This window comes from Ascaphus truei, chromosome 3, assembly GCF_040206685.1.
Source record: "Ascaphus truei isolate aAscTru1 chromosome 3, aAscTru1.hap1, whole genome shotgun sequence".
Classification (NCBI taxonomy): Eukaryota; Metazoa; Chordata; class Amphibia; order Anura; family Ascaphidae; genus Ascaphus; species Ascaphus truei.
The window spans coordinates 318,260,668-318,285,223 of NC_134485.1; the positions used below are offsets into that span (position 1 = coordinate 318,260,668).

At 43.9% G+C, this 24,556-nt stretch overlaps 3 protein-coding genes across 6 annotated transcripts in view; all 3 read right to left on the reverse strand.

Moving 5' to 3' along the window:
- The window catches only part of LOC142489768 (purine nucleoside phosphorylase LACC1-like), an 18,866-nt gene extending 18,331 nt beyond the window's left edge, over nucleotides 1–535 (reverse strand). The window contains exon 1 of the mRNA XM_075591130.1: nucleotides 12–535. The gene's annotated coding sequence lies outside the window, so the exon portion shown is untranslated. The remainder of the gene's footprint in view (nucleotides 1–11) is intronic.
- A 10,569-nt stretch (nucleotides 536–11,104) lies between these two features.
- Nucleotides 11,105–12,142, reverse strand: LOC142490737 (type-1 angiotensin II receptor-like). Its single transcript, XM_075593154.1, has one exon. The coding sequence runs from the start codon at nucleotides 12,140–12,142 to the stop codon at nucleotides 11,105–11,107; it is 1,038 nt and encodes a 345-aa protein (XP_075449269.1).
- A 6,087-nt stretch (nucleotides 12,143–18,229) lies between these two features.
- The window catches only part of LCP1 (lymphocyte cytosolic protein 1), a 138,028-nt gene continuing 131,701 nt past the window's right edge, over nucleotides 18,230–24,556 (reverse strand). For all 4 annotated transcript variants that reach the window (XM_075591134.1, XM_075591131.1, XM_075591132.1 and 1 more), the window contains exons 15-16: nucleotides 20,273–20,397; nucleotides 18,230–19,277 (exon numbers count right to left, since the gene is read on the reverse strand). In XM_075591134.1, the coding sequence (XP_075447249.1) occupies nucleotides 19,148–19,277; nucleotides 20,273–20,397 (255 nt within the window). In that variant the 3' untranslated portion in view covers nucleotides 18,230–19,147. The remainder of the gene's footprint in view (nucleotides 19,278–20,272; nucleotides 20,398–24,556) is intronic.

A 24,556-nucleotide genomic window follows, 5' to 3' on the forward strand; every position in this document is an offset into this window, starting at 1 on the left:
TACACAGGTACCTCTTTGCAGACACTCAGCGGGTCCGATTCCTTTTACTTGTAGGTCGGGATCCCTCGCTGTCTGCGCTTCAATGTACCACTCAATAACTGGAAGCAGCGGGACTGCTGCACAGTGCACACAGAGGGGAGGAAGCAGCGACACTGCACCGGGACTGCTGCACAGTGCACACAGAGGGGAGGAAGCAGCGACACTGCACCGGGACTGCTGCACAGTGCACACAGAGGGGAAGAAGCAGCGACACTGCACCGGGACTGCTGCACAGTGCACACAGAGGGGAAGAAGCAGCGACACTGCACCGGGACTGCTGCACAGTGCACACAGAGGGGAAGAAGCAGCGACACTGCACCGGGACTGCTGCACAGTGCACACAGAGGGGAAGAAGCCGCGACACTGCACCGGGACTGCTGCACAGTGCACACAGAGGGGAAGAAGCCGCGACACTGCACCGGGACTGCTGCACAGTGCACACAGAGGGGAAGAAGCAGCGACACTGCACCGGGACTGATGCAAGGGAACATGCAGGAAGAGGAGGAGACTACATGTGCAACACGGGAGGGAAGAGGGGGGGTGGAAGCAGCCCAGAGAGCGGGGGAGGAGGGAGAGGAAACCGCACAGGGAACAAGAGAGGAATATATAGAAGGTGACACATTGTGAAGAAGGCAGATAAATGGGTTTATGAGTGTGAAAGGGGGAATACAAAATGAGACCGAGTACTCTAGGGGGGGAGGAATTTAGGCTGGGGATGTGACTAGTTTAATTCTGCTTTTCTGTTCTACATATTAATAGACAGGACAGGGCAGCTACTATCTTTGTGAATGAATTACATTTTTCTCTCTAGTCTCAATACAAGTGTAAATACAATTCATGCTAACTTGCTACTGCATAATATCTCTCTGTTACTGCGCTGCTCCATAACAAGATGTTTATGGAAAGGTTAATAAAAAAAAAAAAATAACGCCTGATATATAGAATAATCCTGAATTGAATTTGCTGCCCTTAACACAAATATTTTCGAATTTGCGCTTAAACTGAGCCCTTTGTTCGTGTTTTTTTTCCCTAGCACAGCGCCACCTGCTGGTAAAATGCTTTTAAAGCCGCATTCCCCCTCCCCAGAGAAGCCGCTGAAAAGTGTTAAAATAAAAGGCCTCGTTCAGGGTGCAGGCTTCGGAGGGAGGGCGTGCTGCAGTGCGAGCTGCCGTGGGACACAAAGTATTCAAATTGAATACTGGTTGTCAGGGTAGCAGCTGCCCTGTCTCCGAAGCCCGGAGTTGACGCTGGCTACAGTTTCAATAAACGAAAAATTCGTTTTTTGAAGCTGCAGCAGCGTCACTGGGACCTCGGCAGCCAATGAAATCATTCTTGAGAATGATTTCAAGACTGCAGCCTCGATCCCTAACCTCACGTCTGTAGCCCCGCCCCCTCCTCAACTCCTGAAAACGTCTGCTGGGGATGAACACACATCGCCCAGAAGACTGCCGCCCTCCCTCCCGAACGCCCTCCCTCCCGAACGCCCTCCTTCCAACTCCTGCCTCTGGCACCCTGAACGAGGCCAGGGTGCCAGAGGCAGGAGTTGGAGGGAGGGCGTTCGGGAGGGAGGAGGGCGGGCGGCAGTCTGCTGGGCGATGTGTGTTCATCCTCCCCAGCAGACTTTTTCAGGAGTTGAGGAGACGGGGAGGGGGCGGGGCTACAGACGTGCGGTTAGGGATCCAAGTTGCAGTCTTGAAATCATTCTCAAGAATGATTTCATTGGCTGCCGCAGTCCCAGTGACGCTGCTGCAACTTCAAAAAACGAATTTTTTATTTATTGAAACTGTAGCCAGTGTCAACTCCGTACTTCGGAGACAGGGCAGCTGCTACCCTGACAACCAGTATTCAATTTGAATACTTTGTGTCCCACGGCAGCTCGCACGGCAGCACGCCCTCCCTCCGAAGCCTGCACCCTGGACGAGGCCTAAGATTTCTAAATCAAGTTTTTAACTCTTTCACTGGCAGAAGGACAAGTAAGGCCGAGTCCATAGAAGGACAGGCCGCGCTGAGCCATGCGGACGCTCCGCGCTGAGCCCCTGCATCCTCAATGAGGATGCCTTGAGAGGGGGCTCACGCGATCGTCCGCAGGCGTCCTGAGGCTTTGGAATTTTCAGCCGACAGCCAAGCTGTTTTTCAGCGTGCTGTCGGCTGAAAACATCCAATCAGCCTGAAGCAGCGTCAATCTCATGGCGCCGTGACGTCGGCGCCAGGACGTTGACGTCAGTGCGTCGCGGCCGATTGGCCCAGCGACGTCACTGCCCCGCCTCCAACCACCTCCCCCCCCCCCGGCTCCCTTCGCGCACGCTGGCTCGCCTGCAAGTCCATGCAATCGCCCAGACTTCAGCAGGCGAGCGTCAGCGCACCTCCGCTCTGATCAAGCCTCTATGGCCCTGGCCTAAGTCATTGCAGAGGCTTCAGGCAGCAAAAGGGTTAACATTACCCATTTGGCTGAAGGCACTGACTGAAAACCCTAAATTTTGAAGCAGAGTGACAGTGGTTCAAATCCTGGAGTCGGCTCCTCCATGGGCAAGTCACTTTATCTCCCTGTGCCTAAGGCCTCGGCCAAGCTTCCCGCTGGCGTGCTGAGGCTCAGGGAAAGCGGGTGCTTTCCCTGGCCTTGCGGGTGCTTTCCCTTCGCACCGTCAGGGGGCGGGCCAGTGACGTCCCGGAGCTGGTTCGGCGAACCGCTCACGTGACCGGCCCTGCGCGCCGGCAAGCGGGGAAATTTTAAATTTCCCTAAGACCTACGCTTCCGCGCGCTTGCGGAAGCGTAGGCGAGCCCCTACTAGAGCCGCTCTAATTGCGGCTGTAGGGGCTCAGTGCTGAGCGGGAGCGCGCCTCAGTGCGCCTCCGCCAGCAAGCAGGGAACATGGCCGAGAGATTGTAAGACTCATGCCTTCAAAAATGAAGCCTAAAAAATAGCTTTAGGAATAGATTGTTAGGCACAAAGGGTGAAAATATTGTAACTCTTCATGAACGTTTAATGTAATAAAATATATCAATGTATAAAGCTACTGCATAGACTTACCATACGTCTGTATTATTTTTCTGATTTAAAGTTGTCGTCTGTTAATGTTACCTAAATAGGTGTATACGACTCTTTCTGGATATATAGTATCAATCCCTAACTTTTTAGGTTTATACATGTGAGTTTTTTGTTAGATACCTTTAGCGGTTGGTATCAGACACATACGTCCATTCATCTCATGATCATGAATATTTATGCGGATTGAACTTCAGCGATCACTGTAATAACATAGTGCACGTTTTCTATCATTTATGCTTTTTTGGCTATAATAAGTCATTACGCTATGTTATAACCTACAGTAGTATATATTTGACATGTTAAAGCAGCAGTTCAAGCAATATTCTACGTGTTTTTTTTAATAAATCAGTTCTGTTCTATGAGAAAATACTTGTAGCATGTAAAAAAAAAATATATATATATATATATATATATTTTAAAGACATTTTTAATATTTCTAATGTAGGAAGCATTTCCAAACTGACAGCCCCCTTCCCCTTCTGATAGGCTCTGGTTTATGAGCCCCACCCTCTCTCTATGAGAGCACCAATTGTGTCTAGTAACTGCCTAGTCAATCATATTCCAGGACTACATTGCCCACAATCCTGTGCAAGAACTGAATTAAATAACCCTGAGCAAGTGATCGATTACAGGAGAACGGATCGATCTGCAGCTTAGCTAATCACTTGTCAGTGTGCAGATTGTATTGATGCACATATGAATGGGAAAAAAAATATATATGTATATGTAACGCTTGTTCGTGTCTGGTCTGACCCACCCAATATCACATTGGCCCCTGTGGTCTATCCAGCCCCGTTACATGTCTGTGTCTGGTGGTGCACCTGTAGGCAACAGGACTCCTGAGTCTCCCGCATGATGGTATTCGGGGATGTCAAGCCAGACAGGTATCTGAGGTAGTGGGTGCGAGTCCTACTTACATGACGTGCAGCGCCTTCACCTCATCAGGATATATGCGTATGCAGGTAGATGGTCCTGATGAGGAACTCCTTCTTGGTGGTGAGGGCCCCAGGAGAGTAATTGCAGACTCACACCATGGGGTTCTCGTTGAACAAGCCATATTTATTGTGCGTGGTGATAAGGGCCAGCTGCCCCTCACAGTCCTTGTCTCAGCCGCACATTGTTCCGTGATTCCCTTTAAAAGGTACGCCCTCCCAATTGAGTGGGATTCCCTCTCCCCGCAGGGAGATCACCCCTGTGCCAGGTCCCTGGACAGAGTTGGCCTTCTCTAGTTGGACATTGAATGGTGCCACTAGTTACTGCACTAGTGGGCACCTCTGAACTTGCTGCTTCACCTTGTAACATCAACCCGCAGCAACCACACTAACTTTAGGCAGTGCAGTGCCTTATATACCTCAGGAAGCAGGCACATCTCTGATGTCACTACTAGGGACTAAGAGCATGTAGCCACTCCCATCCATACATAGCGCACCTCACCAGGGTGTGAGGGCAAACCTCCATGATTACTGCTGGCATTCCTGTAACTTACCAGGTTTTACTGCCAGCAGGAGAGATGATTGTAGACATTGTTATGCATGGCTACATATATATTTACAAAAATGACAGCTTGAACTGCAGTTTTAAGCTATGTTCTGTATATGAAGATCACAATGAGGTTTCTAGTATATGGAAACTGAGTCTAGTGCATGATGGGTACGTTCTGACCTTGTTGATCTTTGCTGCGTTATATACAGCAGACACTTCTATATGTCTCAATCTGTTTGATATGTATCTTTATTTAAAACCGAATAAGGAAGATGCTGTCCGTAGTGATTACATGCTGTGTGGGACATAAAGCATTCCTAGGGGTCACGTTCGACTCCTCTCTCACATTCGCCCCTCACATTCAAAACATTTCTAAAACTTGTCGCTTTTTCCTCCGCAATATAACTAAGATACGCCCTTTCCTCTGTTGTTCGACTGCTAAAACTCTGACTCAGGCCCTCATTCTCTCCCGTCTTGATTACTGTAACCTCCTGCTGTCCGGCCTTCCTGCCTCTCACCTGTCTCCCCTACAATCTATCCTAAATGCTGCTGCCAGAATCACTCTACTCTTTCCTAGATCTGTCTCAGCATCTCCCCTCATGAAATCCCTCTCCTGGCTTCCGATCAAATCCCGCATCTCACACTCCATTCTTCTCCTCACTTTTAAAGCTTTACATTCTTCTGCCCCTCCTTACATCTCATCCCTAATTTCTCGGTATGCACCATCCAGACTCTTGCGTTCTTCTCAAGGATGTCTTCTTTCTACCCCCTTTGTATCTAAAGCCCTCTCCCGCCTTAAACCTTTTTCACTGACTGCCCCACACCTCTGGTATGCCCTTCCCCTCAGTACCCGACTAGCACCCTCTCTATCCACCTTTAAGACCCACCTTAAGACACACTTGCTTAAAGAAGCATATGAATAGCACTGTGGATATTCTAAACACGATACATAATGCTTGGCCCCCTGCAGACGCACTTACCAGAACTCCCTCCTACTGTCTCTGTACGTTCTCCCTACCTACCAATTAGACTGTAAGCTCCTCGGGGCAGGGACTCCTCTTCCGAAATGTTACTTTTATGTCTAAAGCACTTATTCCCATGATCTGTTATTTATATTATCTGTTATTTATTTGATTACCACATGTATTACTACTGTGAAGCGCTATGTACACTAATGGCGCTATATAAATAAAGACATACAATACAATACAATTCCCCCTTAGCCTATTTTGATGCTCTAGCACTTCTAGTATAAAGTTATTTTCCTTATTACGTGCTTGCCATAACCTAAGTAATATATATATATATTCTTTTATATATATATAATATATATATTCCTTTATATATATAATATATATATATATATATATATATATATATATATATATATATATATATATATAAAAAATGTAATCACTTTCAATAAATGCACATTGCAATTTTGTTCTGGAAAACAAGTCACCTTGTATTAGAGTGTTTGTGTGTGTGTGTACTGTGATATATATATATATATATATATATATATATATATATATATATATATATATATATATATATATATATATATTACACACACAAACACTCTAATACAAGGTGACTTGTTTTCCAGAAAAAAATTGCAATGTGCATTTATTGAAAGTGATTAAAAAATTTGTTAGGACTTCTAATAAAATAAAACAATAACATGAATATGTTAATATATATATATATATATGTTTTTGTACATTCTATCCTCTAGTCACATTATTGGGTTGTAGTTCAGATGGGCTTGGCCAGTACCACACAGTAATATATATATATATATATATATATATATATATATATATATATATATATATATATATATATATATTTTATAATAGAGTTTATAAGTGTGTAATGGTTTTAAGAAGTGTAAGATTCCTACTGGGGAAGCTAGACCACTCAGTAAACATTCGAGAAATAGTGGGTTTGTATATTAATAAGCTATGATAAACATTTGATATTTCAACTATATAGAATTCCCTGTGCTTTATTTTTATATACATACAGTAGTAGATGAAGGTGAATGAGTGATGTTAAAGGTGTTGGTTTTTCAAGCATTTAGTTTGGGTTTGAGCATCACCTTTTTGTGTTTAGCACCTCTTACAGCTGACCTGGAGCACCTAAAAGATTATTTCACCCCATTTTTTTTAATTATTAACACACAAAACCAAAAATCCATCAAAATGTCAATGTTTTGGATGCATTTTTAAATTAAAAAACAAACATGGTTGTTTTTAAATCTAAGATATATCCATTTCCATGTGTACTTATGGACATTATTTTGACCCTCTCCAGTTTTTTTATTTTTTTTATTTTTTATAAAATATTTTACCAGGAAGTAATACATTGAGAGTTACCTCTCGTTTTCAAGTATGTCCTGGGCACAGAGTAAAACAAATAATACATGGTTACAAGTACAGTTACATAAATGAACAGGGTATACATTATATACAAGACATTGCGTGCACAGTTAAAGAAAATGTATATTATGAGCGTATGAAACAGTTACAGACCAGATTAAAGTGTGAGACAGCCTTAGATTTGAAAGAACTTAAGCTGGTGGTGGATATGAGAGTCTCTGGTAGGTTGTTCCAGTTTTGGGGTGCACGGTAAGAGAAGGAGGAACGTCCGGATACTTTGTTGAGCCTTGGGACCATGAACAGTCTTTTGGAGTCTGATCTCAGGTGATAGGTGCTGCATGTGGTAGGGGTGAGGAGCTTGTTCAGGTAGCTGGGTAGCTTGCCCAGAAAGTATTTGAGGGTGAGACAGGAAAGGTGAACTTTGCGCCTAGACTCTAGTGACGACCAATCTAGTTCTTTGAGCATTTCGCAGTGATGTGTGTTATAGTTGCATTGGAGAACAAAACGACAAATTGAATTGTAGAGGGTGTCAAGTTTGCTAAGGTGGGTTTGAGGAGCCGAGCCATATACTATGTCTCCATAGTCAATAATTGGCATTAGCATCTGCTGTGCAATACGCTTTCTGACCAGGAGACTTAGGGAGGATTTGTTCCTGTAAAGTACCCCTAGTTTGGCATAGGTCTTGGTTGTCAGGGTATCAATGTGCATCCCGAATGTTAAGTGGGAGTCAAACCATAAGCCCAGGTATTTAAAACTAGTGACAGGTGTTAGGGTGGTGTTAGCGTTGGTTCTAATCAGGAGCTCAGTCACTGGAAGCTTTACAAATTTAGTCTTGGTCCCAAATACCATTGTTACAGTCTTGTCAGTGTTTAAAAACAGTTTGTTTTGGGAAATCCAGTTTTCGAGTCTCAAAAAGTCAGACTGAAGTATGTGTTAAAGGTCAGAGAGGCTATGGCTGTGTGCATATAGGATTGTGTCATCTGCATACATGTGTATTGAGGCTTCCTTACAAGCTGTGGGAAGATCATTAATGAACACTGAGAAGAGTAGGGGCCCCAGAACAGAGCCTTGCGGGACACCACAGGTGATAGCCAGGGGGTTGGAGTTAGAGCCTGAGATGGACACATGTTGGGATCTTCCTGATAGGTAGGACTGAAACCAGTTTAAAGCATGTTTCCCTATTCCAGAGCTCTGGAGTTTGTTAAGCAGGATAACATGATCAACTGTGTCAAAAGCCTTTGCAAAATCTAGGAATACTGCACCAGTGAGTTGTCCCCTGGTTGACTGAGTTGATTCTTTGCTATTCAATTCAAACTGCGGACTGATTGATATCTACTAAGTGAGAAGGAGGCTCATTTGTCAGTACTCAGAATGTTGGATATGTCATCAGCATTCTTGCATCATGTGTACGGGAGGCTACCTAGAAATATCTTCAAGCAGCACAAACTAGTTTCTTCACTTTGGAGACAAATTAGCTAAGCAAATTGAAATGGCATCAACAGATTTCTACTCTTCATAATTCAAATTTGTCATTTTCTTAATTTCAAGGTATAGAGAGGATCATTCCCAGCATAAGAGGTGGAGATAATGTACTTTCAATCATCTTTGCAAAAAAGAAGTGTTTGGAATGTTTGAATTAAGTACTAGAAGCCCAGGAGACTTGAATAAGGAGTGGGATGTTTCAAATTTTTATTGAGTGTCTTCCAAATTCCTTTACATTGGGTTAAATAGTATATTTTCCTTAATTGTCTTGCTCTAACTTGTATTATCATATCGTGTCTTTCTAACAAGCATTTTCTACTCAATGATATTTACAAATGTAGCCAGGGTCCCTCTGGTCCCCCTGTCTCGCAGTTCCTTTCCCCCTTATGTGTGTGATGCTGCGGGGGCGAGCGCGTCGCCGGGGGCTCCCAGCGACATCAGCAACAGGGCGCCGCCATCTTGTGCGCGTTCGTGCAGGCGCGGAGGCTCGCGCAGAACACTAGCGGCAGCAATTTTAGGAGTGCAGGGTCTGCCCACAGTTGCGCAGGCTCAGTGGAGAGTAGTGGCGGCCATTACAGGGTTGCACAGGCGCAGTGGAGCAGGTGCACATGGCCATAATGTTAAAGAGCTGTACAAAGGACTACAACTCCCAGCAGCCTCTGGGGTCTGCACTTTCACCTAGGTAACATGCAGCCAGACAGCCAATAAGGCTTACAGATTCTCATGCTGCATTTGGATACATTGTTGTGTGCGGAGTTAGGAAGCTGACAGTGGAGCACATGAGTCAGTTGGTGCTGGGATAAGGTAGGGGAAGGTGTGTGTTTAGGGAGCAGTGCTCCTACACTAGGCCAGGTTACCCCCTAGGCCCCAGCTAGACCCAACTCCCCTTCAATTTGTGGTGAGCTCGTTCAGAAGGAGACCCCCCCATCACTGAGGCTTCGGTGCTGGACACAGACGGGTCCTCGTCCACAATTCTGCGGTACCCGGTTGCAGGAACACTGGGCAGGTATTATCCAAATCACCAAGTGCACCACCTGTACACTTCATCTTAGTGGGCAGCGCTGTCCCACATGTGGGTGGGGTGTGGGACTCTTGGGATTTTTTGGGTACAAGGACTATTGATGTGGGATTAAGGCCCTGCGAGGCGGAGGATAGTTGTGCTTAGTAGTGTTACAGGGTGACACTGATGTTATGCACTGTTGATGTCATATTGTTGATGCATGTGTATTGTGTTTATCTGCCCATATAGTAAACCTGTGTTATATATACCTTTGGTATATGTGGTGATATATGTGGGTCCTGTGTAGGGGACATTCTACACTCCTAGAATCCTACACAGGTGGAGGCGCTGTAATTATAAGATTGTTCCAGAGGATACACCCCAGGCTCTCACTGGCGGAGGTTCAGGCCTCCTGTGAACCTGACAGGTAAAAGCACCACACACCTGATAACATGTAATAACATCTGCGATTTGGGGGGGGGGAGGGGGTACAATATGTGTTGCACAAAGAAAAGGGTTTCTCGGAATGGAGTATTAGTATTGTTTAGGAGGACCTAGTAACGGAGTCAGCTATCAGACTAGGCCAGGGGTCTCCAAACCTGTCCTTAAGAGCCGCACACAGGCCGGCTTTTATGGATATCCCTGTTTCAGCACAGGTGGCTCAGTCAAGCACCGAGGCACTGATTGCGCCACCTGTGCTGAAACAGGGATATCCATAAAAGCTGGCCTGTGTGCGGCTCTTGAGGACAGGTTTGGAGACCCCTGGACTAGGCCATATTTTAACCGGAGCCACACCTTATCCTACAATGAACAGCCACTTTACCTTCATGTTTCAGCATTGTCCATCATTACCTTTAGAGAAGGTAAGCTCTCATGACCAGGCCCTCATTACCTCTCTGTGTCTGTTTGCGCATGCTTGTCCGCACTTGAAGCATTATGTTTTTGTAATATACATAACTCTGCACCCCATTGTACTTCACTGCGGAATTTGTTGGTGCTTCACAAATAAACGATAATAATAATCTCCTAAATTATTGGGATATTGGACTGACGTAAGTACCGTAAAAGCATTTTTTGGTGTTTTTTTTAAGGGTTATGGAGTGCCAAGGATTTTTCTTCTACTATACATAATAGATTTTAGACGTGGGTAATAAAGAAATATAGATTTTTAGACATATGTTGGGTTTCTAGTGGAGAAGTTAGACCACTCAGTAGACATTGTAGGTTTCTCTATTAATATGTAAACAATACGTGATAATTCAGAGTTCCCATTGCTTAATTTTTAAGTACATAAAGGAAGGTTCATAATAGTTACATATTATATAGTATGTTCTTGTATAGCGCTGCTAGTTTACACAGCGCTTTACAGAGACATTTTGCTGGCACCAGTCCCTGCCCCATGAAGCTTACAATCTATGTTCTTGGTGCCTGAGGCACAGGGAGATAAAGTGACTTGCCCAAGGTCACAATGACCTGACACGGGAAATTGAACCAGGTTCCCTTGCTTCAAACTCAGAACCAGGTTCCCTTGCTTCAAACTCAGAACCAGGTTCCCTTGCTTCAAACTCAGAACCAGGTTCCCTTGCCAGTCAGTGTCTTTACTCACTGAGCCACTCCATCACTCCTTCTCATAAGAGGGCTGCTAAATACTTTAGGTTAAGTTTTGTCTGTTCATAATGCCTTTGTTGTGTTGGTGTTACTTTGATACAATGACCTTCGCAGGGCTTTTATTAATTGATTTCGGAACCTTTTGCTGGCAAAGAAGTAAAGTATGGGGTTTACACAGCTATTGGAGAAGGCAATGCTGGTTGCGATTGGCATTATCGCATGAACAACCCGAATGGTCTTGCAGGCCGTAATAATATTAAGTCGGACTAAGACCTTGAGGAAACTAGCAACCTGAAATGGCAACCAGCAGATTATAAAAGCAAATTCCATTGTCAGCACAATCTTCAGGACCTTGTCACTTTTCGTTCTTGTTACCTTATTCTTTGGTGATGGTAAAATATTTTTGTATATCAAACAGTAGCAGATTCCCTGGAGAATAAAGGGTATTACAAATCCTACTACATTTTTCATCAGATCCAGAAAAGTTGGCCAAAAAACACTGTTTTCTGGGTATTTCATGGCACACACTGTGTGTAGAAGTACCTTTGAATAGTAAGTCTGGCGGAAAAACATAATCGGAATGCTCGTTGCACCAGCTAAAATCCAAATAACAAGCGTTGCTATCTTTGCTTTGGCTTGAGTCCGTCTGTTGAGGGACTTCATTGGATGAGCGAAGCCATAGTAGCGGTCTATACTGAGACACGTAAGAAGGAAGATGCTGGAATACATATTTACCGATGACATGGCGGCACAAAATTTGCACATGAAAGAGCCAAAGATCCATTTGTAATGTGTTGACAGATTCACTGCCCAAAGAGGTAAGGTCGCAACGAAAGCCAAGTCTGCAATAGCTAGATTAACAATGTAAATATTTGCCACAGATTTTGACTGGAGGCAACATGTCAGGCCAACCACTATGATCGTGTTTCCAACAATCCCTACAATGAAAATGACAATGTAAAATATGGGAACCAGTACAAAAACAAACGCAAAATCATCAGTAAGAGTGGAGCAGTGCACACTGGTCGGTGGCCCAGCGGAAGCCAGGCTTGTAATATTTGGAATTGAGCCAAACGATGCATTGGAAGTTGTAGAATCCATTGAGGGTAAAACAAATGTGATCTTCCTATACCTGAAAGGTAAAATTGACAATTGATGAAGAAAACGTTTTGCATTGTAAACACTTTAAATATTGTCATATCTGGAAAAGAAAATAACTTACTATTTTTGTCCAGGGCTGGCAGATTTAAATATGAAATAATAAAATCACATTTTTGTCATCTGATTCCTTTTGCAACTGTTACATTCCTTATAATTCTTATACGTTATGACGCCTCTGTCCTTTATGACTTCTAAATGTAATTTAGCCACGTTGGTTTAGACTTGTTTCTTTTATATTTATAACCCAAAGGTTATAGACTTTTACTTATACTGTTATAAGTACGGTTATAGACTGTTACTTACTTATAGACTGGTACTTATCTAACAATGTTTTAATGACTGTCCATTTATCTTCCACATATTTTCCTGCAAAAATGTCATTACAATTTATTCTTGTAGATTATTTCTTAGTTTATCAAAATCTGCCTTTCTAACCTTTCTAAGCTCCAACTGCCCCCCTGGGGTAGCGCATGGCACTGGTAGAGTTTCTGAAAACACTACCTTGGAGGTCCTTGCCTTAAGCTTGCGGCCTAGATGCCTGAAATAATTTTTTAGGACTATTCCTGTGGTGTAGGTACCAATTAATAACAACGTCAATAAGTAGCTGTAGTGTTTACCCCTTTGAGTACCAGAGTGGCCACGGGGACAGAATGCCACGGACCTCCAGCCACAGCCCCTCTGATCAGATGACCGCTTCAGAGAAGCGGTCACATGATCGCTTCGTCACTGATGACATAAAGGAAAGGGAGGAGTCATCGCACGTCTTTCCACCATCAGTTTAGAAAACAAGGATTTTTGGGGATGTAGCTACTGCGTCATGGGGCACACATGAACCCATGATGTAGTAGCTGCATCCTAGGACACTCAAAGGGTTAAAGGGCTAAATGGTTATCCACAGAAGGTACTCCCCTCTGTGACACAAATTTTTTACTTTGCCTGGCCAAAACAGGTTCAAAACTGAATATGGGTGCTATATTACCCAATTTGGATAAGTAGCTGCAGTATTTCAAGGGTTAAATGATTTTGGGACACCTATTTCTCAGTGGTTATCCAGAGAAGGGGCTTTCCTATGTCAAAACTAATTGCACTTAGCCTACCCCAAAAAAATTGTGAATCAAAACAGGTGCCAAACTGGGCACACGTTCCATTTTCTTTTTTACAATGGGAGACAGAGAAGCCAGCAGCAGCTGGGGGGAGCCAGGGCACCAGAGGCCAGAGACCATCCCCAAGGTAAGTGTGTGTTTTATGTATTTGTATGGGGGTGGGGAGTAGTGTTGCATGTATTTGGGGTGAGGGGAGTGCTGTAAGTATCTGGAGGTGGGGGTAGTGTTGCATGTATTTGGGGTGAGGGTAGTGCTGTAAGTATCTGGGGGTGGGGCATGTATTTGAGGGTGGAGGGGTAGTAAAAAACATCAAAATACAATTTCAGTGACATAACACAAAGAAGTTTCACTTAGAATGCATGTGCTTGGCACACACCTCGTCTTTTTTTTTTCACGAATAAGAAGCTGGGCGATTAAGAAGCTAACACATGGTTAATATTTCTAATAGATTTTTCTAAGGAAGCGTATTACATGAATAAATTGTTAAAACTATGATTTTTTTTTAACCTGCTATGTGGCACTGCTCCTTTAAATTTGGAAGCCTTGACATACAAACTCAAACGAAAAGCCTTAGCAAATGCATTGCAGACCTGTCTTACAGCCAAAGGGGTGAAACCATGAATCCACCAGTGTTCAAATAAAGACATTTGCATAACCACGAAGAGCTTTGCAACAGTATGTTTATTTAAATAACAAATAAGAATACAGCCTTGGATAGAACAGAACAAAAAGCTGCAAAATATGAACTGAGATGTATCCTTACCAAAATCTTTTCAAATGTTCTTTGGAATGCAGCCACCGTGATGTCTCTCCTGGAAGTAATGGGTCTACATCTCTTCTCCACCTGAAGGTTGTGACGCTTTGTACAATGAGGCTGCATGTGTGTTCCCCATCAATCAGTCACATGCCATCTGCACAGCAATAATTAGTGAACAACACACACACACTTTTGTTTGCTTTATTCCACAAAGGCGTTTACTTAAATAGTGAGCAAATAAGCAGGGATGTGTACAATATTGATTTACAATTTCAACCCATTGTCCAAACATGATGTCAACGTAATTATGCTGAGATAGCTGGGGTCAACCAGGTACTTCCGTTTCTGAGCCCGTTTTCTGGTGCCCGTGACTTTTAGATGGGATTGGGGATGAAATGTAGCAGGTTTTTCTGAGTCTGAATCTAAATTTATAGGAGATTCCAAAGTTTGGAAAATGGGGTTTCCGAGAATACAATGTTACCACAATCTTCTTGGCAAATTGACAAAGCACTCTCCTCTTGAGCGCCCAGAAATCTTCTTTATATTTGTAACATGGTTAGTCCACCCTGCCTCTCTTTCCACTCCTGTCACATAAGTCCTTAGCAGTCTAGGATGTGACAGGCAGTCTTGAGGGTAATTGACCCCCCTCATGCTCCTCCCTGAGTGACAGCAGAGGTGATGGTGACTCATGGTCTGTGTGTAGCCTATTAGGGTACAGAGATAGAGAAGAGTCTTCTCTGCCAGTGCTCAAAGTGGAATAAATTGCTTCTCTTAGGAGATGATCGAGTAGCTATATAGGTTAATTAATCGTTTCAAATGCACCAATTGTTGTTGGAGGAACCAGGAAATGTATAAAGAGTAAACTGTATTAAGGTCAAAAAATGCTCAAAATTAGGGGTGTGGGTAACACATAGAAAAGGGATGTCAAGGGAACCCAAAAGAATTAGGGACCCTGACCCCTATCTAAATAATAACTCCAACAGCCCTTAGAGCAGGCCTGTACAACATACGGCCCGCGGGCCGCATGCGGCCCGTCTGGCCACTCTGTGCGGCCCGTCTGGCCTCTCTGTGCGGCTCGCGATGACTTTGGCCGGGCGCCAGTTAATTAAATAAATTTAAAAAAAAAAGTTTTAAAAAATGGCGGCGATTCATCCCCTCCCTCCCCCCTTCCTCCCAGCCCCCAGGGGGGTGGGTGTGAAAAACGGGCTGGTGGGTGTGTGAAAAACGGGCTGGGGGGGGGGAGTGGGCTGCTGACATGTGAGGGGGGGTGGGCTGCTGACATGTGAGGGGGGGGACTGCTGACATGTGAGGGGCAGTGGGGGGGAAGTGATGTGAGGTGCAGGGGGGGGAAGTGATGTGAGGTGCAGTGGGGAGGAGAGAGTGATGTGAGGTGCAGGGGGGGGGGAGATACTGATGTGAGATGCAGGGAGAGGGTGAGAGTGATGTGAGTTGCAGGGGGAGGGTGTGATGTGAGTTTCAGGTGGGGGATAGAGTGTCATATTGAGGGGAGGGGGAAAGAGTGTCATATTGAGGGGAGGGGGAAAGAGTGTCATATTGAGGGGAGGGGGAGAGTGTCATATTGAGGGAAGAGAGACATGGGGGGATGCTGACTTGTGGGGGGATGCTGACATGGAATAGGCTGGGGGGATGTGGAAGGGGGTATTGTGTGTTTGATGTGGAGGGGGATATTGTGTGTTTGATGTGGAGGTGGGTATTGTGTGGGTGAGGGGGAGAGATGGGGGTATGAGAGATAGATGCGGAGTATCGTAAAGATTGATAGTGAGGGGTTCTGGGGGAGATATGAGGATGATGATGATGAGAGGTGCTGGAGGAGAGATGATGATGATGATGATGCTTTAACCCGTGCGGCCCAAATTTTTTTTCCTTGGAGCAGTTTGGCCCTTCTCACTTTACGAGTTGGGCAGGCCTGCCTTAAAGCTAGACCATAATAATAAATACAATACAGTGTCAATGACAAGTACTCACGGCCTTTGTACACACGGTCCTTCTGATTCTGGCGTGCTCTCAGCCCGACATATGTGAAGTAAAAAATCACCCTGGATAGGGGGAAAGATGGCGGTGCACAGCGTGCCAACAGGTGCCTCGTGCGTTCCGGAAGCAGGAAGTAAAACGGAAGCTGGATGGCGATTTTCGGTGCAAAATGTAATGAACAGTAATGAACAGCAACGACAGTGAAGAGTAATGAACATGTCGTTGCTGTTCATTACTGTTCATTAAATTTTGCACCGAAAATCGCCATCAAGCTTCCGTTTTACTTCCTGCTTCCGGAACGCACGAGGCACCTGTTGGCACGCTGTGCACCGCCATCTTTCCCCCTATCCAGGGTGATTTTTTACTATTAGGGTACAGATCTTGAGCCCTCCCCTCCTGGTTCCTCAGGGAGGCAGTTCCAAAGTTAGTGAGTGATCTCCCAAGAATCCTTCCAAGAGAGTGGAGGTGTGTGGCCTGTCTCCTCCCTGTGGGAGAGAGAGGCCAGACAGGCCCTCATGACTGGCTCAGAAACATCTTAAGGCTGCACATTAGAAGAGCCAGCACCATCCAGAGACCTGTGATTCTCTGAGAACCCTGCATCCGCTGTGTGGATAAGAACTGCAGTGACTGCTTAATAAACCCCCATCTGTTCTACATACCCCTGTCTGAGTTTCCAGTCTGTTGGGCAGGGGTGCATATGATTGCTTTGTTGGGGACTGCCTCTGGTACTCCTAGAGCCTGCTGAAGCTGGAGGAGCTGATCACCAGAAAGAACATCAGATGTCACCAAAAGCTTGTCCTGGTCTCCATCCCATCGCAGACAGCTCAGCTCTCCTGGACCCTCACAGGTACGCCGCATCATAACACCTTGTAGCTGAAGCAGTATCTCCCGGAGGGTGGGGGTACATGTGTTACATATGCATAAAATTGTTTTCAAGATACTGCTGCAGTTCAGTGTCGTGTCTTCATGGCGGACATCTTGGATTTTCTCACAAGTACAGCAGCTGGTTACAATGATGTATACAACATATACAAGTCAATTTTACTCACCTCTTCTACTGCAATGGAAACCATTGAGCCTTGCCTCTTTCATGATTAATACCAAACTCACCTATTTTGATGGATTTAGGCAGATTTCCTGACTAGTCCTGTTAACCCACTCCATCTAAATCAATTTGTAAGATTTGGATAAAGACATTTCAACTTTATTATATGACAAAATATTTTTTTAAGGGCCATTATATACATACAGTACAGTAGGTAAGATAAGCTAACCCAACATGTAAACTGGGATCAGATATTACATAGTACACATTTTATGCTTGACTAGCCACTTAGCTATTCAAGAGCGGTAGGTAGTGTAGTTTTATTAATATTAACCCTTTTGATGCCTGTGGTGTACCATTGATAGCCACAGGCATCAAATGGGTTAATGTATTTTCTACCACATGGTTATGTAATGATTTATAATGCATAACCCTATGGTAGAAATATGACATTACCCTCCCCCATTTGATTTTGATGCAGTAATTAACTATTTATTATTGGGTCCGTAAAATTGCCGATGTATCTTAATATATCACACCCGGTAACATTTTCCCACAATATTGATGACTTGGGTCATAAAATTGCGGTAAAACCACTTGATTACTTTTTTTCCATATTAACTCAGTTTTATCTAAGTTTAATGACTGTAGGCCTATGTGTCACATATATGAAGTCACATAACGTCCTTCATACATATGATGCACATTTTATCAAGGCTTGTGCTACATTTTATCACTAAAATGTTGACGCGTATTCAAATAGGATATTAGTGCATAAGGCCCCCTACTGTAAACTAGGCCTAAGACATTTCCAGGAAGTCATATGCAAGAAGAAAGGTCTCGGAAGGAAAATGAAGTGTAAGTGGGAGATTGGGATAGGACAAAAGAATACAGTGTATGTCTGCATGTTCTCCCAGTGATACTGTACATTCTCCCTTTACAATTAGACTATAGCAACAATATAAAATAGATGATACAAGTGCAAACCTCATGTGCAGGAATATGCCTCACTGAGCATAGAATACTTTTGTATGTATTTCCTTAGCACAAAATGTATGCTGTTTTGTGAATTTAATTTGATTTCTGCAACACCAAAAATTAATTAAGAAAACAAAAACATTATGCTCCTGTGCAGCTAGGTATAATTCTTTATTGGGTCCTCTTGCATAAAGGTCATGAAACATTATTTCATTTTTAATAAATCTTCCAAGCAGGGGCAAAAAACAGAAGGGCGACACCGCTCAACAGGTAACAAAGTATAATTCATTTACATCAAATGAAGATATGTGATCTGATTGTGCCCTGTGGCAATGGGGTGCTTCCTATGTACTAGAAGGAATAGTGGTAGAGAACTATAACATCTCATGGTAGGCACCCTGTATTAGAGTGACATGCACCCTGTATCAGGGTATGACATGCACCCTGTATCAGGGTATGACATGCACCCTGTATCAGGGTATGAAATGTACCCTGTATCAGGGCGTGCTCCATACATGTACTTTATTGTTGAAGGTCTGTGACTTGTCATGTGATTTTCTAGTTCGCTTTTAATACATCTTTCAAAGTAAGGGAAAGGATTACCAGGGCAACATGTAACCAAGCTGCAGTTCAGTACAACGTAAAGTACAGTAAGGTTCAAACTACGACGACAGTGAAAACCAAAAAGTAAAAGAATAAAAATCAACCAAATCGTTATGTTTAAACTGGTTCCGTATTGAATAGCCTTTTAAGTGGGGGGAAAGAAGACGAAGAAAATACTCACTGAAAGTGTTACACATTGACGTGTAGCTATGTTGGTATTTGTAAGCAGAATTGGGGATATTTATCGGGTTTAAAAAAAAAAAAATACAAAATAAGTCAATAATGCAAAATACATTGAGAAAGCTGTATTTTTCACCCTCAGGTAAACTGAAATAATGTTTAGTTACAGTAGTTTACTCTTAACACTACCCCTTAATTCTCTCATGTCTGTCGGGACAAACATCAAAGTGGTGGATATTGAAAGGAGACTTGAAGGACCTGACAGATCAATCTGACAATGCAACTCTTCAAACTTTCAGTCCTCTTCCCATGAGACATGCAAAGACCGTCATGACCATCTTGGGTTTCACTTCCACCAGGTCCTCTGGAAGAGCATAGACTCTTGCACCGATTTTTCGAGCCATTGAAATGGCATATCTGTTAGGAGAAAAGAAAACAAACATACTGAGCTGCTGAGATATGCAATGCACATAGGTGCGGCCAACTCCAGTCCTCAAGGGCCACCAACAGGTCAGGTTTTAAGGATATCTCTGCTTCAGCACAGGGATATCCTGAAAATCTGAATGTGTTTCTGACAGTTGTATGTTTTTATGACTGGAGCACGTTTTATTCATATATTTTCATGGCTAATTTGGTTTACACTCTATCCCGTCTCTTCCTTTTCGCCTTGTCTCACCAGCTGAGTATTATTTACACAAACTGATTCAAGAATCCAATTAAATTTGAAGTGGAAAAAATGGACAAATCTTAAATCTGTCTGGCAGAAAGTGGTTTATCTGAGAAAGGTTTCAGAGCAATTTTTCAACTAGTAGGCGGAGATGAGTATTTAGTGTATGTATTGATATGTTTATTTTAAGTAAGACTTAATGCATTTTTAGGCCCCATATGTATTATGTTCTTTTTTAATCGTTTAGCTGCTGCAGTAAAATTGCTCTGGAAATATATGGGCAAAACATTACATATGAGTGAAACATTACCTGTAATAAGAGCCATATTAGGTCCATGAAAGATATTTAAGTTACTGGACTGCAGAACTAGTGCAACCCAACCCCCCCCCCCTCTTCGCCCCTCCCCCCCTGCGAATTATCAAAAGCGAATACCATTGGTTTCATTAGATATGTTGCCTTGATCGTTACACACCAGCTTTGCAGTTGGTTTATAGAGAAATCTCGACCTTTTTGTAAAGCTCAAAGCTGAATCGCAATAAAATTACACAAGTAGGACCAACAGCTGTTCGGAGGGCGTAGTGCCAGCAATCAAGAAGGGTACGGGTGTCCCAAGGCTCGCTTTGCATGGACATTCTGTAAGTGCAACCTGTGCCTGCCTGCATGTATTCGCTTTTGGTTTGTTGTTTTTACGAGTAGTAACACGACTTTCTGCTCCACAAGAGAAGATATACATCCAGTACATACTTAGCATTATTCAGTTTCTCCTCATCATTTAGGTCTTCTGTTTTCAAGAGATCATATTTGATTGAGCCAGGTTGAATTGCATCAATTAGGTCCAGGACAGGCATACTTGTGCTGATCTTACCATCCTTTATAGATACAAAAAGATAGCATTATATCAAATGTAGTGAAATCAGAAATACATAGAATTAATTAAATACACTGTGTACATATAAACAGGAAGGCAGTGGTGTTGGACCTGTGTTTCGCGGACCATGGATATTTGTGAGGGGATCCATGGAAAAAAAAACTAAAATTGGTCATTACTAATTATGTACATTTTATGGTTGAAGGCACCACCATTCTTTTTTTGCCCTATACTTTATTTTACGAACTCAAGAGGACATTATAGTTTATTGTTAATAACAGCAATATAATAAATATGCTTTTTATTATACACTGTATATAATGTGTTTAGGTACCTAGGATAGATCAAGTGGAGGTTCAGTGGAATAAGTGAACATTTTTTATGGGTTCTGTTGCAGGGTACATGCAACTACACACGTGGGTTTCTTGACAAGGCTGTTTTATTCAGCCTTAAAAGATATACAGCACACAAAACAAAAATAGCTTTCCATCAGCAAAAACAAAAATGGCTTTTTCTTCAGCAAACCAAACAAAACAGTTTCTCTTTAGCAGACAGTTTATATATAAGGCAGCTACCCTTTTTCTATGCAGGGGACAGACAGTTCACAATACAACTACTTTGCTACTCAGACCTTGTTTTCAGGAATCTCTTTACTTCTTACTCCTCTCTCATCAACAGCCAAGATCCATGTGTCTACAGCCTGGGTTTTAACACACCTTGATTAGGCAGCTGGGATCCAACTAATTGTCCTGAGGTTCCCAGCTGAAGTTAACCTAGTCAGTGCTGCACTGCAGACTAGACATAGGTTTTCCAGGCATATAACGGGTGGCTTTTATTTACCGTGTCACATTCCTCCCCTGTTAGTGTGTGGCTGGTGCTACGCACGGCTGAAGCCTGACCATCCACCCCTTCTCTAGAAAAGAAGTCAGCATTTACGTTCTCTTTTCCCGGCCTATGCTGAATCTCAAATGAGATGGGTTGGAGGGCCATATACCACCTAGTCAATCTAGCATTGGAATCCTTCATGCTATTTAACCACTTCAGTGGAGCATGATCCGTCACCAAAGTAAAATGGACTCCTGCCAGGTAATGCCTCAAAGCCTCGATTGCCCACTTTACTGCGAGGCACTCTTTCTCAATCACTGAGTAGTTTTTTTCCCCTTGGGAACAATTTCCTACTCAGGAAAAGGATAGGATGTTCAACTGCCTCAAACTGTTGTGACAACACTGCCCCTAGCCCTATCTTTGATGCATCTGTTTGCACTATAAAAGGGCTGTTGAAGTCTGGGCTTCTAAGGACCCTCTGATAGACACATTTTTATGTCCTCAAAGGCTCTCTGACAATCCCTTGACCACACCACTTGTGTAGGGGCGCACTTTTTTGTGAGGTCCGTTAAAGGGGCTGCCACTTCCGAATAGTTGGGGATGAACCGCCGGCAGTACCCTGCTAAACCCAGTAGAGAGCGTACTTGCGTTTTTGTTTGGGGGGTCGGAACTTCTTTCAGGGCATCTACCTTGTCGGCTAGTGGCCTTACTTTTCCACCTCCCACTGCATACACTAAATATTTGGTTTCCGCTTTACCCAAGGCACATTTCTTAGGGTTGGCTGTGAGCCCTGCCTCACAGGAATTTGAGGACCGCTTTCAGCCTATTTAGATGGGCCCGCCAGTGTTTACTATAAATGACAATGTCATCTAGGTAGGCTGCGGCATAAGTCCTATGGGGCCTCAGTACCTTATCCATGAGTCCCTGAAATGTGGCTGGGGCTCCATGCAGTCCAAATGGCATTGTCACAAACTGGTATAAACCCATGGGAGTGGCAAAGGCTGTTTTGCATTTGGACTTTTCCTCTAAGGGTATTTGCCAGTATCCTTTTGTCAAGTCCAACATGGATATATATTCCGCGTTACCAACACCTTTTTGGTGTTCCCTTCATTATTATTTTTTGTTTATTAATTTTCTCTGACAATCCCTTGACCACACCACTTGTGTAGGGGCGCACTTTTTTGTGAGGTCCGTTAAAGGGGCTGCCACTTCCGAATAGTTGGGGATGAACCGCCGGCAGTACCCTGCTAAACCCAGTAGAGAGCGTACTTGCGTTTTTGTTTGGGGGGTCGGAACTTCTTTCAGGGCATCTACCTTGTCGGCTAGTGGCCTTACTTTTCCACCTCCCACTGCATACACTAAATATTTGGTTTCCGCTTTACCCAAGGCACATTTCTTAGGGTTGGCTGTGAGCCCTGCCTCACAGGAATTTGAGGACCGCTTTCAGCCTATTTAGATGGGCCCGCCAGTGTTTACTATAAATGACAATGTCATCTAGGTAGGCTGCGGCATAAGTCCTATGGGGCCTCAGTACCTTATCCATGAGTCTCTGAAATGTGGCTGGGGCTCCATGCAGTCCAAATGGCATTGTCACAAACTGGTATAAACCCATGGGAGTGGCAAAGGCTGTTTTGCATTTGGACTTTTCCTCTAAGGGTATTTGCCAGTATCCTTTTGTCAAGTCCAACATGGATATATATTCCGCGTTACCAAGGGCGTCAATTAATTCGTCCACCCTTGGCATCGGATATGCGTCAAACTTGGATACCGCATTGACCTTTTGGAGGTCCACACAAAATCTTACCTTCCCATCGGGTTTAGGGACCATAATTAGTGGACTACACCACTCACTGCATGATTCCTCAATCACTCCTAAGTGTAACATTTCTTGTACCTCCTTCTCTACCAGAGCCCTACGACTTTCAGGCAACCTATAAGGACGGGAACGTACTTTTACCCCAGGTGCTGTCTCGATTGCATGGGAAATTAAGTTAGTTTGTCCTGGTAAGTCAGAAAAAACATCCTGGAATTGTGTAATTATTGCTAACAAGTCCCCTTTTTGTTCAGAGGACAACTGTTTACCCATTGGGATTTTATCATCACTCACGATGTTCTCCCGTGGAGGCTGAGGACCCAAGTCCGTTTCCTCCTCCACCGGGTGGATGAATAGAGACCGCTGCATCTTCCAGGGTTTCAGCAAGTTCACATGGTAAATTTGTTTACCCTTCCTGGACCCTGGTTGAGCGATCTCGTAATCCACATCACCCGTACGGCGGACTACTTCTAATGGGCCCTGCCATTTGGCCAGGAGTATACTCTCGCAACTGGGTAACAATAACATCACCTGGTCTCCTGGGTGAAACACTCTCATGCGAGCATTCTGATTGTAATGTCTCTCCTGACTGTCCTGGGCTGATCTAAGATTCTCCCTGGCGAAATGGCCGACCACATCTAGGCGCTTCCTAAGGTCTAGTACATATTGCAGGGCATTCTTAGAAGGGGACTGCTGTTCCTCCCAGGACTCCTTTAGAAGGTCTAGGATACCCCGGGGTTGGCGGCCATAGAGCAATTCAAATGGAGAGAATCCCGTGGAGGCCTGGGGAACTTCCCGCACTGCAAACAGCAGAAAAGGGAGAAGTTCATCCCAGGCTCTCTTCTCTGAATCTACAAATTTCCTCAGCATCCCTTTTAGAGTTCGGTTAAATCTTTCCACCAATCCGTAGTCTGTGGATGGTAGACCGATGTCCGAACAGACTTGACCTCTAGTAACTTTAAGACATCCTGCATCAGTTTAGCCATGAAATTTGTACCTTGGTCTATCAACATAGCCTGGGGAAGTCCAACCCGTGAGAACAGTTCCAACAACTTGTTGGCTACTTGCTTCGCCGTTGCTGTTCTCAGGGGGAACGCCTCAGGATACCTTGTTGCATAATCCACTATTACAAGGATAAACTTGTGTCCTTTCGCAGAAGGTTCTAGAGGTCCTACCAAGTCTACCCCAATCCTCTCAAAGGGAACTGACACCAAGGGTAGAGGAACCAAAGGGGCTAGTTTTTGTCCTTTTGGACTAGTTAGCTGGCACTCCGGACATGCTGCACATAGCTTAGCAATATCACTATGCATCCCTGGCCAATAGAATCGGGATGAAATACGGTCCAATGTTTTATCCCTCCCCAGGTGACCGCCCCAAGGGACAGTATGGGCTAGAGTGAACACAGATTTAACAAACGCCTTGGGAACCAATATCTGTCTGGTGACCTCCCCTGTTTGTGTCTGCCTATTCACCCTATATAGGATATCCTTTGATAGCTCAAAATGGGGGAATACTATCACCC

What these genes read in the sequence shown, in the direction of transcription:
- LOC142490737 (XM_075593154.1), bottom strand. Translation starts at nt 12,142, where the DNA reads ATGGATTCTACAACTTCCAATGCATCGTTTGGCTCAATTCCAAATATT.